Below are 19,700 nucleotides of genomic sequence, written 5' to 3' on the forward strand. Positions count from 1 at the left end.
GGTTGGGAATTTAAAAAAAAACTGTTTTCAAACCTCCAGAAATTCAGTGGGGTTCAACACAGCACGACAACCAGCTACCATCCCAAAGGGAATGAAAAAGCTGAAAGATTCAACAACACTCCGGAGCATGCCTACAACTGTTTCTACCTTAGTACAACAAGAACTGGATAATGACTATATCGATGGACCGTTTCAGCATTCACCCTTTAAACGCTTTCAAATTAGTCCACTGGGGCTAGCCGAAGGTAAATATAGCCACAAGAAAAGGCTGATCCTAGATTTGTCAGCACCTCATGACCACTCTGTCATCAAGAGCATCAATGACATGATAGACAAAGACATGTGCTCCCTAACTTATGTGACACTAGATGATGCCATACAACAATTGAACAAAGTCAGCAAGGGTGCTCTAATGTGCAAGGTGCATATCAAGGATGCTTTTAAACAAGTGCCAATCCATCCCAACTTCTGGCCACTGTTTGGCTTCAAATGGGAGAATCAGTACTATTTCTTTAAACGTCTTGCGTTTGGGTGTAGATCTAGCCCACACATCTTCGTTCATATCTCCCATGCTATAGAGTGGATTTTCAAAAATAACTATGATGTCAAATTCACGCTCGCTCTACTCAACGACTTTCTCACTATTGACAGCCCCAAGTGACACTCTCAGATATGTCTTCAGAAAGCTACAGATTCCCCTATCCGAACACAAAACGCTGGGACTGGCTTGTGAGATGGAGTACTTGGGTATAGTGCTAGACTCTGTGACAATGACTGCACGTCTCCCCAATGACAAACTGTCCAGGATATCCAACATGATTCAAGAATTCAGTCACAAGATAAAGTGCACCAAACAACAATTGCTATCTTTGATAGGACATTTGTGTTACGCCTGCAAAGTTGTGGTACCAGGGTGGTCATTCGTGTCTTATCTTATTGATCTTTCCAAGTAAGAGAAAGAACTGCATCACAGAGTGACTATATCCTCGGAATGTCGTGCAGACATGAACATGTGGTGCACATTTCTTCGCAAGTGGAACGGTGTGTCATTCTTCCATGAATCATCATTAACACTAGATCCAGAGATGAGACTGTATACTGATGCATCTACGGTAGGCTATGGTGGATATTTCAATGGCTCATGGTTCTCTGAACCATGGGCAACTGACTTTCAAAATCTGTGTCACAGTAACAGTCGATCTATGGCTCTCCTAGAACCATACCCCATCGTGGTAGCAGCAGTGATATGGGGCAAAAAGTGGTCAACTAAAAAGATTGTTTTCTGTTGTGACAATGACTCCACTGTACACATTATTAAGAAAGGTAGATCAAAATGCAAGGACATTATGCCTTACATGCGCAGGTTAACTTCGTTAGCTGCTCCTCACAATTTTGTTGTACATGCTAAACACATGCCTGGTGTTCGTAATGAAATTGCTGACTCTTTATCTCGACTACAGATCCCGACCCTAGCACCCACAGCAGACCTCTAAGCAACACCCTGTCCACCGCCGTCACAACTGAAATGGGTCTGGCAAGACATCTGAACACTCTATGGAAGGCTTCTATTGGAGCAAGAACCAGAACTACTTATGCAACTGGTTTCCAGTCCTATATCTCATTCCTCCTTCAATACGGCTTGTATACAACTCTCACTGAGCCTTTTGGGAACCTACCACCAGTGAACTCAGCATTATTACAACAATACGTGGCATACTGTTTTGGTGAAGCTAAACTTTATTATAGCACTGTGAAGTCATACCTTGCGGATATTCGGTTCACTTATCTAAAAGCAGGTACGCACACAGTGTTTGACCTAGTCCCTTGTGGCGCTCTGAACTAGTTGCATACTCTCCTCCATGGCTATAACAAACTGCAGAAACCCAGTATAGCTACACGCCTGTCTGTAACTTATGATATATTACAAAAAATCGTGTTAAAACTACGAGAGGGAGTGTTAGGACCTTTTAACGATCTGGTCATGGAGGTCATGTGCACCACAGCTTTCTTCGGTTTCCTCAGATGTGCCGAATTTACATGCTCAGGAGAATTCAATGCCAGTACCAACATAATTCTGTCCGATGTGACAATGGACCATACCCAAGGGAAGTGTACTCTGACACTAAAGGCCTTGAAAACTGATGTCTTCAGACAGGGCGTTACCACATCCCTGTTCGCAGACTACACTGTCATCTGTCCTGTAGTCTGTCATCTGTCCATGTGCTAACCGTAACCGTTTCAGACAAGCTAGACTCTCTCAGGGTGCTCCTAGCCATGACCCTCTGTTTGCAGACTGTATGGGGAAGGCAGACACACGTAATGTGTTCCTCCAATGGCTTACACAAACTATGACACATGCAGGACTCGATTCCAGGAAATATTCAGGACATTCATTTCGCATTGGTGCAGCCACATCTGCGGCTAGTGTACGCATGGAGGATCACCTGATAAAGACACTCGGCAGATGGCAGTCAGACTGTTACATGCGCTATGTGCGTACACCTGCATCTGTTATTAGAGATGCACAGTTGTCACTTGTACAACATCGTTTTAAGCACTAGCTATTGGGAGCAATTTAGTTTTGGCACCTTCATGTATGTTTTTACACAACTTGGGGGCTCTCATTTCATAATATTTTATGGGGGTGCTCTCTCTCTCTTCATAAAAAATAATAATTCATTCGCTTTGGGAAAATATCCAAAGTAACCTAGCTTTCCCTCTTTAGTTGTCGGTCAGCTCCCAAGTTGTGCCAAATGTTTATTAATAAACTACTGTGTTGAAAGTCTGCTTGTTGTGTAGTGTTTGCACAAAATGACAATTTATAATTTTTGTTTGTGCAAATGTTTTCTCACTTGATATGTTACTTATTCACGATGATATACCATGTTTCGTACCCTCGTTGTCCATTCTATAAGAATTATGCCCAAATTATAGTACGTCTCGCCCACCTTCATTGGTCTCGAGCAGCCAGGACTGCAGGAGGTATGCGCAGTTCCATTACATACATTGCGCATGCGCATACCTTTACTTCCCACAACCCTCTCTACTTCCGTCCGCTCCAAGTTAAGTGATCGCAACATTACAGCTAACGTACAATTCGCTTACCCGCCCTCCCAATCCCATGGGTGCTTTTTACATATTCTTTATCCATGGAATATTTCTTCACTATTCCTTGTGTGAGCTCCTATCACCTTCCATTATTCCCTGTATGTACATCATGGTCCCTCCAAGTTTACACAGGATCCGCAGATCCTCTCCCCTTTTTGCACTCCATGTCCGCAGACTGAATTCCACTGCCAAGCGCCGCGGCGCTAACTATAGCCCGTTCAACCATGGGCTATTTGTCTATTCCTGTTTTTATTTCTATATATCTTCCTTGTCTTTGTTCTAATGCTATATGCCTTTACGATGTTCCTTTGTCTGTACATATTCTGTATTTTTTATTTGTTCTATTCAATAACATCACATATTTCTATGCCTATCAGAGCTGACCAATACTTCATGTAATTCCCTCCCAGGGCAAGGCAAATATCCACTTCAAACTGGATTCTTATACCCCCTAGTTTTAAGCCAGAGCTCAGGTTACAATCAGAGTCCGCAGACTCCACACATTTTGTTGTCCGAACCGCTGCAGTGGTTCCAGGACAGTAACCTAGCTTTTGGTCACCCCTCTTTAGTTGTCGATCAGCTCCCAAGTTGTTTATTAATAAACTATTGTGTTGAAAGTCTGCTTGTTGTGTAGTGTTTGCACAAACAAAAGGCACCACTTTATGGTCTGCCTCACATATATGTCAAGTTTTGCTGAAAGTTTTTGAGTTGTGCTCCGGTAACGAAGCCCATCCCTCACTTTTGACACTAAGTGAAAAACGTTTCCATGGAAACAGAGAAAATAATAAATCACAAAAAACCTGTACATAGCAAAAGGCACCACTTTAGGTTCTGATTGACATCAAACTTGATGCCAAACCTGCAATGAGGCAATTTCAGATTTTGAAAATTGTGTTGAATCACTATATTGATGAGGGTGTTTTTGAAGAAGATGTTTTGGAAATGATGCAAGAGGAATGTTCAGGGCCCACTTGCACAAAACGATCTTAGAGCTGCAATTATTGTAAATCCTCAAGATCACGATCTTAGGCTTCGGCTACAATCACCATCCACTTGCGCAAAGTGATTGTAGGCTAAGATCATTGTAAGTTACAATCAAAACTTACAATTGGTCGGAACCAATTGTAAGGAGCTAAGATCATTGTAGTCAGTAGCAAAATGGCGTCCAAGTTGGTGTCAATTTCACGCAAATAATTAGCTTTACGTTTGTTGATTGCTTTCATATTGCATAAAACTGTATGATTCGCCTCGACGCTTCAGCGACACGGAGAATGCAACATCGATTAACGTCAGAAATATCGTTATTTGCGGTAGTGAACACCATCATTATCGAGACGATATCATAGAGTACAATTCTCGCCCGATTCAGTGTTTGAAAAAGTATGAACACCATACCTTTTTGATAAACAAGGAAAGGATAGTAACGAAAGGTGTCTGCATGCGATTAGCAGTGGCCATGACCTTTTCAATAACTCAAGGGCAGCTAATCTTAGTTTTTACGCAAGATGGGAGTGGTTTCCCTTTGCATATTATGCCGTTGCCGTAAAATCTTCCATGCCCAAATACAATTATTATGCATGTTCTGTTGTGACAGAACAGATCTCCACATGTTTCTTTTTGGCTAATGATTTTGTCTTTGTTTATCATTGAAATAATCTACAGTTGGATAACATACAAAATTATGTTTTTTCTACTTGTAAAAATTGAATCTGACGAGATTTTTAAATATAATACAAGTATTCTTCAAATGGGAAAAATACACTTGCTGGGGTAGGTGAAATTTGCATAAAACGTTTTTTTAACAAAACGAAAAAATAATTATCAACAAAATAGCATAAAGTAATTAATATACTGTGGATGAGCATTCAACAACACATAAAACACACATGAAATAATAACGTTTTCATATTGATTATTAGATCAATAACTCAAGACCCAATTTGTTAACGTATTTGTTTGTATTTCAATACTTGCATAAAACATGATAGGTCTGTGGTTTCAGTATCACATGTTTAGTTCATAAAAAATTAGAATGTAGAAAAATTAGAGAATAACCCCTGAGGTACGAGAGATTATACATGTTACCTTCCACGTTATCGCTTCCTTCTTCAACGTTATCATTTCCTTCAAAGATTTGTGGGGGTTTTTTTTGGTTTTTTTTTGGTTTGTTTTTTCATGAAAAATCTGTAAGATGCGATTAAGGAAGGGATGTCATTTGCATGCGGGAACAAGTTCCACGTTTTATTTGCGCTGCATGCTATGCGCACTTGAAGACAACTGTAGACAGGAGTCGAGTTTAAGAAATTTCTACCTCCAACGTTGAAGAGTTCAATCTCAGTTAAGATTGCGATCTTAAATCCATGCTGTCTTAAGATCGTGTTTGTGCAAGTGGATTAGAGCAATTGTATGGTGATTGTAAAGTTGATTGTAGGGGCCTAAGATTGATTGTAACTAAGAAAGCTCTGTGCAAGCGGGCCCAGATCAATTAGAAATAAAAAAAACTTGAAATTCAGTTACAAATTCAAAAAGAAGAAAATAGAAAACAGGAAGTACTGAAAAGGATAGAAATAAAAAGAGAAATGGATAGAGACAGAAAGGAATTAGAACTGAAGAAAGTCCGAAACTTGTCCATGGAACCCGAGAAAATAATAAATCACACAAACCTGTAAACACCAAAAGCCACCACTTTTGGGTCTGCCACACATATCTACCAAGTTTTACTGACAGATATTGCAAAGTTTTTGAGTTATGCTCCAGAAACGAAACACACCTCTCACTTTTGAGACTAAGTCCGAAACGTTTCCTTGGAAACTGAGAAAGTAATAAATCACAAAAATAAGTTTTGCAGAAAAACATTGAACGGTTTTTGAGTTCTGCTCCAGAAACGAAGTCCATCCTTTCATTTTGAGACTAAGTCCAAAACGTTTCCATGGAAACTGAGAAAATAATAAATCACAAAAACCTTTAAGTACCAAAAGGCTCCACTTTAGACTCTGACTGATGTATCTAACAAGTTTTGCAGAAAAATATTGAATGGTTTTTGAGTTATGTTCCAGAAACAATGCCCATCCGACCATTTTGAGACTAATTCCGTAACATTTCCATGGAAACTGAGAAAATAATATATCACAAAACCTGCACATAGAAAAAGGCACCACTGTTGGTTCTGATTGATATATCTTTCAAGTTTGATCTAAAAATATTGAATGGTTTCTGAGTTATGCTCCGGAAACAAAATGATTATGGACAGACAGATGAAACATCGACTTTATCCCCCCCCAATTACATGCCGGGGGATAATAAATGGGAAGAAATGTTTCAAACAAATCTAAAATGAGATGAGCAGAGAATTAACATGACAGTTGGCAGCTCAATGAGATGATGAGATGGGATGAAGGGATGGCCAGATGGTCAGACAGTATTGCAAGGTCAACTTTTGTCAATGCAAGTCAGCTGTGCACGTGACAGGTATGCAGAGATGTCACAGGTTGTGAATAGGGTAAGGTGGGTGCCAACTGTTATCCATCATGCAGAGTTTGTTTTTTTAAGTTGTTCAACATGAACCACAAAACCCATTACTGAGAATTATCTTTCAGGTTAAAGTCTTTCAATTTGTAACGTTGATGTCATATTTTGTTTATGTCGTACTCAAGTGGAAATGCATTTAAAGAACACAGAAAGTATATTTACACTAAATCATTAATCAGACCACCTATGGCTGGAACTCAACAAGCCCTGTTCCCTTGGACACAAGCACACATAGTTATACACACTCACTGATGAAAAGATATAATGAAGACAATGCATTTCTAATAGTTTTAAGCATATAGATAGTGAATATTTATATTTTCATGATAATTTTATGTGAAATGAGTGTTTCATGTTACATTTTAAGTCGTTGGAATTAGTCAGTGCTGGCATTGTCAAAAGAATTTTTATTTCTTTGAGCATATCTGGTTGTTGGTTTATTTCTCACAATTTTTAGCATGATGTTATACAGATCTGACACAATGTATATGAATATATAAATCTCTATCAAAATTACCCTGTTTATCAGATTCATTTCATTGCACATTGTTCAGATAACAATTGCTGTACCACCACTGAACATATAAAAATAAATAAATAAATAAATGGACATAAAAAAATTAATGGCAGAGTTACATAATGAGACTCTTAAAAGAGGCTACTGTGTATAATCCCATATATCCCAGCATGCTTTGATAAATCTGATGATGATGACTTTTATGAATAGACATGAATCTCGTACACTTGCCTTTTCTTGCAGATGCTGCTTCTTTAATGCCTTTTTGGACTGTCTTTAGGATAGAATAACAAAGAAAGTAAATGTTAGTTATTGTGAAATGTTGATGCCTTAATTTGGCACTGAAGGAATGAATGCTGCTGTAATGCCTATGTCTGTGTTGTAAATGTGATGCATTTATCCATTTGTATGTTTCTACAAATCAATAATGTGAAACAAAAATGTTTCCGTTTCAAGTATATACAATTTGATACCTTGAAAACGAAATCCATTCAGGAGATAAACATCATGTGTTGGCCAATTTCTGGGTGTTTTTGAGCATTCGAAATATGGGAATGGATTTGGAACTGATGGCGTCAACTGGAGGTTCCAAATGAAATATTCCCATGCTTCAAATACTCAATAACACCTGGAAATTGGCCAACACATGATGTTTATCGACATTGTAAACAAAAAAGTAAACCCAGGGATTTACTGTCTGCACTCGTTACATCAAGTATGGGTACAGCAGTGAAGTGTCATCAGCTGGCCGTTTCAGCTGGTTCCCATGGTAGCATCTGGAGTTGCTCATTTGTGACATCATTCAAACTTTACGTCACAATATGATCTGAATGACGTCACCACTGTTAATGACACAACAAAACAATTGTTTGCGATGTTTCTACATGTCAATACACAGTGAATAGTCTTGCAGTTTCCAGGAATCTAATACCATTTGATCATGTTTTTCAATCAGATTACAGAACACAGTGACCTTTCATTTACAATGTTGTTTTACCCAGCTCTAACATTTTTATGAACCCTATGAAAACATGTTTCACAAAGTGGACCAACTTCCAAGGGTGATAGCTCCAAAACTATTCAAGAAATTGGCATGCCTTAAAAGATCCATGTAGTCTGGAATGTGGGCTTTACAAAGATATATCAAACACAATTGTACTATTTGCTGTTCAGGAGGAGAAGATTTTTAAACACAACCACTGTTAAAACTTGAAAATAGACAAAAAAATCATTTTAAAAAAAAATTTATCATGGTGGCAAACTAACGCTATGCCTCAAATCGATATAGGATGATGCCTACATTGATTGAAAATTTAGTAAATCTATCTCCTCTATTTTTTGAGATATTGTGGTTTAAATATTTTGAAATTTTTAGTTATCACCCCTTACCACAAAAGCCGAAATCGGGACTCTTTCAACTGTGTATCAATTTTAGCGCCAAGGCAATCATCCCTGAAAGTTTCATTAAAATCAATCCTGAGGTTAACTTAAGAGAGCTGGTAGAAAGTTTGTACAAAAAAAAAAAAATTAAGAAAAAAATAATAATAATATTCAACAAGTCAAATATCTTTTCCCAATTCAGCAAATAAACATATCTTTGCCCAAACATGAAATTAATTTATTAAATGACATCATACCATTTACATTACATGAAGTAAACTGTTATGTCTATGCTGTTCAAACCTTGAAAGAACTTCGCAAAGAAGTAATGGAAACTAGAGAATACATTTCCTGAATAGAACTGTGCCTGAAAATATGATCATCAGGGGTGGAATGTCAAAATGGCAAAAGGCTGTTTGGAGAAAATTAAAATTACAGTACAAAACAACAAAAGAACAGTTATTTCTCCGAATTGTTGATTCCCTTAGGCAAAAATAAAAGTTTGGCTTTAAAGAAAAAAAAATGGGAAAACAAAACTTTATAGAAATAATGAAAAGCACTTCTACAGACCAAATACAACAAGTGGTGATGGTGACCATGCTAGGCAGCCTCCCATGAATATCAATGAATGGTTCTGGAAACAGTTGTGGTCTGTAGCCAGCCACTGTAACTTTGGGACTGTGGTTATGACAATGCAATACAAGAGAAAACAACTGCATCACTTGTCTGCTACATCTCACCAGATTGCCTGAAAATTCCAAATCTAATACAGCTCCAGGGCCTGATGGCATTTGAAACCAGTATTGGAGATTATTTCACTGTTTCAGTACTCTCGACGATGATGTTTCTTCATGATTCTGCAAAGGTCGAACAATACTGATCCCCAAGAAAGGAGACTTGACTGATCCCCAAAATTTATGCCCTATCACATTTGAATGCACAACACAAAATATTCACAGTGTGTTTGACAAACATTGTGTCGTCTTACTGATCTTCCAATGACATAATTTACAGAGAGCAAAGGGGTGCAAGAACAACAAATGGAATCCCTCACAGATAGATACTGTAGTCTCTTCATTGTACTGATCTCCCTGAAAGGCTACTTGATTTACTCAAGTCTTATCATTTTATCATCCCTGGTCTCCTCAGCACAGATCCCCAACACCACTTACTCATCTCCTTTACATGGATGACATCAATCTCATTGACAAAGGAGATACCAATTTGAAAAAACAGGTTCTCCTAGTCAAGTCCTTTTCTAATGGCATGACATTGGGACTCCACAAATATGATACTCTTCATTTGAAATGTGAGAATGTAACTAATGATGGTTCGGTCAAGTTACAAGTGGGAGGAGTTATTGAGCATCTTGTGGAAGATCAGGCCTGCACCTATCTTGGAATGCAAGTTTGAGACAAGCTAAAGAATGAACAGATTCAACATCAACTTCAGGCTAGGTATAAATCTGACTTAAAGAAAATCTGGAGCTCAAAGCTAAATGCTCGAAACAAAGTTAAAGCCACCATTACTTTTGCAGTGCCTGGAGTTGTTGACTGGACAAAACAAGATATCCAGAGGCTTGACCGCCTGACCAGAAGGATCATGTCTGATAACAGAACCCACCACCCATGTTTCTCTCTTAATTGTTTATATATGTCACTCAATTCGGGCCAGGGTTTGATTAATGTGGAGGCTATATACAGCTGTAGAAGAATTCCAGTCAACAAACCTGATCTTGTCTTTTTCAATAAAGCCAATGAATTTATTTGTAGCATTGAATTTTCTGTCCCTTTTTACAGTAAGCGGACCTAACCTTTGATATGTCTTGCTCGTGTTGGAGAGTGGTGGACATACCTCTGACCGAGTTATAACACAAGTACCATCCTCTCATAATCCCCCACAGTTTCATCATATACATACATATACACATTGTCATCATCATTTCATGCTGTTTTCATTTCATGCAGTTTTCATTTATATTTGTCCTTGTCTGCAGTTGAATGTCAGTCCACTAATAGAGTAAACTCCCCAGATCTCGAACTCCTGAATCTCGAATCTTCTATATATCTTGAACCTAAGCTCCAGTCCCAACCTCTTCTTATATATTTATTCTTATTTTTGCATTCATATGTTCAAGACACACATACCCATGATATCTGAAAATTAGTCCCAAGATCACAAAATCATATAAATGTAGTACCTCAATCTTGAACTGTACTCACCATAACAAACATTTTGCAGACATATTTCATGGGCTGTCAACAAACAGTTAGTTGTATAAACAATTGCACTTACATAAAAAGATGGACCACTATACATACGGATTAGGTAAACTACCAATTTGTTGACAATCCCCTTTGGGGCTATAAAATTGACAGACTTTATCCACAAAACCGAATTATCAGGCAATTCCCAGATACAGAATCCATCAGAGACTTTTTCCATATATGAAATTCTATATGACACTCACTGTCACGTGATCAATATGGCTGCTGAAGTGATGTATGTTGATGATAATATGCCCTTTATTACACGCACTTGTTACAATTTTTTAGAATTTCCTGTATCTTCAATCTTCAATACCTTTAGCAGCCTCTGATGTCACCAGCTTCCCCTTCTCTATGTTTAGAAACTTTCACTATCTAATACATAGCTTTATAGCATCTGACTTCCTGTGACACCTGTCAGATGCTACCTGTCTTTTGATTGGCCTTTTTGTCCTCTTACCTAAACTGTCTTCCTCACCTGCCCTCCTCATACATTCTGCATGAACTCTTAAAGGAGGAAGGTTCTTTCTTTTCAGGCTAGTAAGATTTCAATGTTCTTATCTTTCTGTACTTTGTTCTGTAAACAAACACTGTGTACTAAAGGGTATCTCACCGTTTCACAATTGTAACACATATATAATGACAATATTATTTCAGTCATTTATCTAAAATATTTACCAGCTACTGCATGGTTTGTAATTCTGACTGAGCACATGTCCTCCAACCATGTTCTACAGACATGTAATTTGCAATATATTTGGTTTAATTTGTACATACTTATTCTGCATGAACTCTTACAGGAGGGAGGTTCTCTCTCTTCAGGCTTCCTCCCCAAATTCCAAAAAAATATCACTCATCTAGAACTGCTTCTGTCATGACTTGCAGTCCAGTGGCTGAACATTACATATCACTCCTGGCTACACTAGCATCCCAAGTATACTGTCGTCAGGCTCGCAATTGTTCTCTGATTAACCATGGTTTGGTCCCTCCTGAACTTTTGGTGCAGATCAGGAGAGTACCCAGGTTCTCCATCAAGAGGACAGCCCTTCTGACACTCTGGGTATTGCAGAAGGCTGCAGTGTTGTGGAGTCATATTCTATGGAAAGTTCTTTGTGGGTTTGACTAGGCATCATTTCCTCGGAGAAGTCCCATTTACTGCCTGGGCCGTGTTTAGTACAAAGGTCCTGAGCTGATGGTGAATCTTATCAGGGTGACTCTGCCAGGAACACCTGAACATTCCTCCCAGTCCCTGTGGCTACCTTTACTTAAAATGTCTCTTTGGATAGCAACGAGAGCATCCATTACAGTGTCTTTGGGATAGAATTACTATGAAAGTAAATATTAGTTTCTGTGAAATGTTGATACCCAAATTTTACCACTGATGGAATGCTGCTGTAATATCTGTGTTTGTGTCATAATTGTGATGTAAATATTTATTATTACATAACATTTATGTGGAGTAAAACTGTTTCTCATTCAATTATGAAATACATTTTTTTCAAAATGGCAGAAACTCTATCATGGCAGCCAACTTTTGCTATGCTTTGAATCAATGTGGGATGATATTATGTACACTGTGTGGAGATTTGGTAAATTTTTCTTGTCTAGTTTTGGAAATATTATGGTTTAATTTAAATCTACCCAGTAGTTAGTTCAGGAGTGCTGTCAAAACATCTTTACAAATAATAATAATATTTGGATAACATTAGGTTTTCCAGGCCTAAATGGCAACAGGTATGGACAGTGATATGTGCAACATCAGGCTGAAGTTACCAAGGACTGATTGCTCCGTCTCAGTTATAAGATCCAGGTTGATGCTCAACCATACTATATTTACTAGTTTGCACCCCGTGCTTGAGTAATGTGTTGCTAACCCCATGCTGGGGTTACTGTGACAGATGTTCAGTCTAGAGTATGTTCAAACCCATGCTAGGTATAGTAGGTACAGTACAACACCAGGCTGGAGTTATGAAGGACTGATGCTCAGTCAAAGTTTGCAGTATAAGCACGTAGTAAGAGTATTAGCATGAGAATCCCCTGATGCCATAGTATTGTGTGTACCATGAGTCTGTGGTTTAACTCATAAAGCCCGAGAGCCACTTCACTGCTGAACACCTGGAGCCCTGGAGCCCGTGCTCATTGCCTGGCTGGCTGTGGCGAGGCTAATTACGGCTCTTCACGCCTCATATCCCTGGCAGGTTTTGGAGATTACAGGAAACTGTCTCGTCATGCGAGCAAGTCTTGATTGTTTAATTTTCTAATTGCTGTGTAAAGGTATACGTTGAAAGAAGGCAAGAGTAAATACATGTCATATATGTAACGTTAACGTTTTATGTAATTTTATTGCACTTTCTCTTGTAGACATTTGGTGGCGTGTGCATGTGTATTTTCTTAATACATGCTTGTATTCTTTGTATGTAAGAGATACTTAAACAGATTGTCCCTCTCATATCATTGTGTGAGGTTAAATTGTTCAAAACACCTATGTCAATTGCAGTAAAGAAGAATTTACGCACATGCCAAATCTTCTTTGAAAGAAGCGTTTTCGCTGATACGGTGCTAGTGTATACTGAATATTTTAAGGTAAGTACTAATAAGCTAGTGTGTGACGTACATGGTTCATCTAGATTTAATGCAGAAAATATGCGTTATCACACGAACATACATATATACATATTGTATAATGCTATAGCTTGCACATACATAAGACATAGAGTCATGGGATGGGCATCATCAAAGTTCCCGAATAGGACGTTTTGTATCTCAACTGTTCAATATGGTGGCTGATTTGTTATCTGTGACCAATCATATCATGAGATACCTGTCACATAGGAAATGACAGGTGATGGGGCGTGGGCTAAATTTCTGAAGGGCATGTTCGGTCACTAGACAGCTTGGATACAGACTGACTGTTGGTTAGATCGTTGATCTAGATATGCTAGATTTCGGTTTTATCAACTCTAGCTATCATGAAAAAGTTTATGTATTGTGAACATACATAATTGTAGGGATGCCTGAAATGTACATGTAGGACTAACACGCACTATGACTAGTTTGGTTTTCTTTAAAGCGATTATTTTTTATCCAACCACTGAGTAGAGTATTTATTTGCATATACATTTTGTGCACACTACTTGTACATCAAACATAATAGCTTGGTGAACATTTCAATATAATCTGCACATTGTTACGAATAAATATCATAATTCAAGTACATGTATTATAGAATTCAAAATAGTTACACAATACTGATTTATTGTGATGTATACACTTGTAGTTGAATCTCCCCAAATATTTATGAAGATGGGCATACTTATATTTGTTTTGAAAGCAAACGAGGTTCAGAAGAATGAACGTGACTCCACAAAACAGGCTGTCCAATAATGTAACAGCACATTAGTTTGTTTTACAGTTGTCACAAGACTAAACTTTACCTGGTCATGCATTCGGCCAGAGGCTGTTATTTTGAGGTTGAAAGAGGTGTTCATATATCTCATTTAGTGTTGTCTGATTGAATGATTATACGCATCAATTCCATAACTGATATACTCTCCTCCTTTTATTGACGATGGATCTGATACACATGATCACTACACTGGATAAGATAATTACAGAGATCAAATACAAATGTTTCTTACACAATGCTTATGTAAACTGCTTTGAAAAGTCACATTTCAAATCAACATGAAACAGCTTGAACAAAATGTCCAAGTTACCTTTGTATGGTTTATGTGTACTCTATATGTATATTATGAGTAGATGCAAGAGTTATCACTTCATATTCGATTATGTATTATTGTCAACTTTAAAAATCAATAGTCGCAAATGAGTTAAGTCTAAATTAGTAACTTGGTTTATTTCAAATCTACACAAACATGGGTGTAATACAGTATTGCTATATATGGCTATGATTCGTTATATGAACTATTACAACGAATGAATGAATGATTTAATTTAGAGGAAGGTTTTGTAACCTTGTCACCATTAATTCAATCAAAGTGCAAACATAGTATCTTAGTATTCACTCCCAATGATGAGTAACAAACACTTACCTCCTGTAACAAAATCTCATGATCCCCTTTCTCGCAGACATGTGTTCATTTGCCTGTATAAGCCCCCAACATTGCAAGCAATTGTTATCAAAACACATGAATAGTTCTTCTGATTAACACAGAAAGTAACCTCTCTCATAGGAAAAGCTTATCTTTGATCATTACTGCTAAATTGATTGAAATAATAGGTACAGTACGAATATAAAATGTAAACCGCATATGCGAGTGTCTTGCTGAATGAGAGGTGCTTTTTATTACCACCAATACACGGCTCTCGCTGAATAAGAGTTGCTTTTTACTACCTCTCGCTGAGAAGCTAATTCAATTGCCGCACATACGCGGCTCTCAACCTTAATGAGGTAAAGGTTGTATGTGAATGAACTTGCCTTTTTTCATGTTCACTGGTGATGTTAAGTTCAAATTCAAATCACAAATGTTTGGGTTATAGTGATCTACCAGAGTCCTATTCCTTCTCCACAGGTTAGCCATTGCAGAGGTATTCCATCACAAGGGACAAATATTTCAAATCAAAAACATTGAAGGATCTTTTTAACAATACTAGTTCTTATTGAACTATAGGATTTTTAAAAGAATTAGACCTGTTAACTGATTTGTAAATAGATAAATATTTTATAATTAGAAGTTTAAATTGGTAACTCAATTTGTTAGTGGTTGTACCCTCAACAGGGGTTAAAGTACTGTAAAATTATTGTCCTCCTGAGAGGGTACGTAAGTCCCGAAACATTTGATGTAAATTTAAGTTTTCCAGGTTTTCCATCATAGTATTTTTGTCATTTTAATGTATGGCTAATTCTCCGCATAAAAGCCAATGGCTGAAGCTAAGGCAAACTGTAGCACAAATGGGCTGCGCAGCACAGAGAAAATGTCCAGTCCTTCTTACATGCGAGCAAAGTGAGCACAGGTTGGCAAAGAACTTCCCTCACTTCGGTTCGAAAAATATTTTTCATGTCAAAATAAAACACTGCCACCATCAAAAGTACACACGCATTTGCACCGGCTTGTGCTCTCACATTTCTAACCCCATGTTGAACAATCACTCGTGTGCAATATTTTTTATTCAACATTTTAATGCATGTCAGACCATTCTTCGCCTCCATTCCCCTTTCCAGCTTCCGGGTCAACAGAGTGAAGGAGCAGGAGGGTATTATTCCATATGCAATACTTACAGTTACCTCCCCTGCATCATTTCCCTATTAAGCCAGATGTGTTTTTATGTAGAATAAATGTTACGAAAATTTTAACAATAGCGACGACAGACAAGACATATAAACTCCAACAGGTTCATGATAAAATTAGGCAATATGGTATTTCTTTTTAATTTCTGCTTATTCTTGTTCCGTCACTCTGTTCAACTGGAAGCTGGCAGGGATAATGGAGGTGAAGAATTATCTGAATACCACAAGTGGCGCTTAAAATGTTGAATAAAATGTATTTCATGAAAGTATTTACTAAACGTGGGGTAAGAAATGTGAAAGCACAGCCAAGTGAGGAAATGGGACTGTACTTTTGATGGTGGCCATATTTCATTTTGACTTGAAAACTACTTTTCGATCCGAAGCGAGGAAAGTATGTTGCCAACCTTTGCTCACTTCGCTTGCATATAAGAAGACTTGTCATATTCTCAATGCTGTGCAACCCCATTTGCGCTACAATTTGCCTGTGGCTGAAGGGATGGTGTAAATCCAGCTAGAGTCCATGTAGGTAGTAAAAGTAATGTAAGTCCCCATGGTCCCTAGTATGGTGATCTACCTTCAGTTGTTGGCAATCTATAACCCACTTTTATATTGTATTGTCCTCTATTGTTGAACTGTTTTAGATCTAATTACTTGTTTTACATCTCTGTGATATTCCAGCTGGTTTTACTGTCCCTCTTTGACTGATTTTTATAACCTGCCATTAATTGATATATAGTTTTGTAATTAAGCACTCTCATCACGATAAGGCTGGAATATTGCTGATATGACAATAAATCTTAACCCACTCACTTACAGAGCTTTGCCCACACCTAAACATCATTATTATGCTATTAAGTGGAAAGTGCATGTCACAACGTATAACAGTTGCAACATATAATATCAAGTATGTCTTGTAAACAACTGAGAGAATCAAGCTCCAGTCTGTAATATGACATGCGTAAGGTTCTAATGAAAGCTAAGAAACATGAGTACTGATAGGTAGTGATTACTGACAATGTTAATGACGAAAAACCTGGGACGAGTATGCATGACACTCTGAACATAAACTCTGATGTCAAATAATGACAAATAATGGCAAGAAAGCATCTTGAAACATTGAGTTTTTTGTCTAATCCCATTGGCTGAGAAGAAACATACCGTATTTTGTGTTTGGTGTGGAAGAAAGTCAAATCATGATCCTCATTTTAAACAAATGCTTAACAAATTACATCACATTTCATTTCCATACATGTAAGTATTTACAATCTCTATCTACAATTTTTTTTTCTGTTTCTCATGTATACAGCTATGTACTCACCTGAATGTTGAAGCACAACAATGTGACAAGTAGTGGCATCTTCACTGCCAAGAACTGATATCACATCTGCAAAGACCAAAGCAATGAAAGCCACTAGATCTTTAAACTCAGGATTGAAAAGTATTTGTTATAGTATTACATTCAAAATGAGCTAATACTCAAAGACAGAATGTTTTTCATTGGTAATCTTGTACGTAATCTTTGTCTATGAACCAGAGATATAGTGTAAATATGGTTGTTGTTTGAATAGCATGAAATTTACAAAAAGAATGACATATCTAAGAAAAATGGAAGGCAATGTTCACTGTTAAAAGCCCTACAACCAAATGTTTATTTTTGGCAATCCCTCAGTGAAAATGTCACATGGTGACCTAAAGGTATCCTTCAGGACAGTACCTGACACTGTTCATCATTATTCAGCAAAAAAAATAATATAAGGTTACAACCCAACATAAACACATGATTTGCTTGATGCCTGTTATCGCATCCCATGCACATGATATCAGTAACACGATCATACTCTTAACAGATTCAAGCAAGCATCCCTTACAGCCTGTACCAAAACAGATGTGTATGATGAAACAGCTGTTGGTAAGGAAAGAACAGTTTGATGATGTCTGAGAAATCCATGCAAGAAGCCAGGCCAACAGCCAATTCTGATGCCAGTACATCAATGTCAGGGTCTCCAGTGTAGCAGACTGCACAATACACAATTTGTATAGCAGTGTATTATTTAGGTGTGAAACGGTACACTCTCACCATGGTATGGACATATTGCGGTACAAGGCCTTTGGTTGAGTCCATTTTGGTTCGGTATATAACATATGATCATAATGCAGAAACTGACAACAGCCAAACTAAACCTTACATTGTTTCATAACATGGACAAAGTTGACCATAATCTTTGTTATTCTGAATGAACTAAACTGTCATTATATAAATTATATTAAATAAATAAAATATATTAACACAACACATAAGAACTGGATAGCAAATGGCAAGTGATCCACACAAACATGTCCAGAATTATGCAGGTTTTGCAAATCACCAGGAATGTTCATGTTGTTTTTTTAAGAGCACAAACCTGCTCACGGTTTCACTGGACAAACTTGCCCTTTCACAGCTAACAACATCTCCAGGTCTCATGAGAACTCTCTCACTGTTCCACTGAGGTAGCAGGTACAGATAACATTGTGACTGCAAATTTGGATAGAATAGGATATGTGCAACATCTTTCCTTCCACCACTGAGGTGGTCCTGATCAAACCGGTGGACTGGGATCAGATGTATGTGTATGGTTGCAAGGAAATTAGGAAACTATGTATCAGATCATGTTTTTGCATTTAATCTAATGTCTGATATATTCTACCTGTTGTATTTGGATAAACCAAGTAAGAATTTTATACCTAGGATATGTAACAAATCGTCTTTAAAGCAAATGATATGTTTACATAATGTATGCAGTTACAGAAGACACAGAATGATTGGACAAATAGTTTTATTTGAAGGAACTGAAAAAAGGAACCCAGGTACTGATGTGTTGCTCACTTGTTCATATATGTAGACAACATTCAGGGCAATTCCGAACTTACTTCCATGAATGTGGCAGCCATCTAGGAATGCATAGATTTCGACAACATGATTCGATTTCTAGACATTTTAGATAAGGTATAAAAAGGTTTTTAAAATGGCAGTACAAAAACCGTAAATACCCCTTTTTTTTTACTCCATTATGGTATACAGAATTGTAGGCAAAAAAATGCTGTTCTACAAATAATGTGGCATCCTTGTTTCAGGCCTAATATACAATGCTCACCAATATCCCAGCTATATGGTGGTGGTCTGTAAATAACCAAGTCTGAACAAGACATTCCACTGATCAATAGCATAAGCATCGATCTATGCAAATGGGATACAATGACAAGTCACCCAGGTCACTATGCGTGGGTAATGGAGGCGAAGAACAGTCTGATGTACCACGAGTGGCGCTTAAAATGTTGAATAAAACATATTTCATGTTAGTAATTATTAAATATGGGGTTGGAAATCGGGGAGCACAACCTAGTGAGGAAATGGGAGTGTACCTTTGATGGTGGCGATATTTTATTTTGACACAAAAAATACTTTTTTAACCGAAGCGAGGGAAGTGCGTTGCCAACATTTGCTTGCTTCGCTTGCATATATGAAGACTGGTCAATTTCTCTATGCTGCGCAACCAGATATGCGCTACAGTTTGCCTGTGATTAATCAGAGCAATGCTAATGAGTTACTAAGGCCTACAAGATCCCTTGATTTGTTCCCCATAAATATGCTGTCTGGGATACAGCAAGACTT

At 37.6% G+C, this 19,700-nt stretch overlaps 1 protein-coding gene across 3 annotated transcripts in view; it reads right to left on the bottom strand.

Annotated features, from left to right (window-relative positions):
• LOC137283769 (protein N-terminal asparagine amidohydrolase-like) overlaps positions 1-19,700 on the bottom strand; it is a 636,304-nt gene that overhangs the window by 417,804 nt on the left and 198,800 nt on the right. For all 3 annotated transcript variants that reach the window (XM_067815452.1, XM_067815451.1, XM_067815453.1), the window contains one exon: positions 17,367-17,432. In XM_067815452.1, the coding sequence (XP_067671553.1) occupies positions 17,367-17,432 (66 nt within the window). The remainder of the gene's footprint in view (positions 1-17,366; positions 17,433-19,700) is intronic.

The sequence above is a fragment of the Haliotis asinina genome, chromosome 5 (genome assembly GCF_037392515.1).
Source record: "Haliotis asinina isolate JCU_RB_2024 chromosome 5, JCU_Hal_asi_v2, whole genome shotgun sequence".
In the NCBI taxonomy this organism is placed as follows: domain Eukaryota; kingdom Metazoa; phylum Mollusca; class Gastropoda; order Lepetellida; family Haliotidae; genus Haliotis; species Haliotis asinina.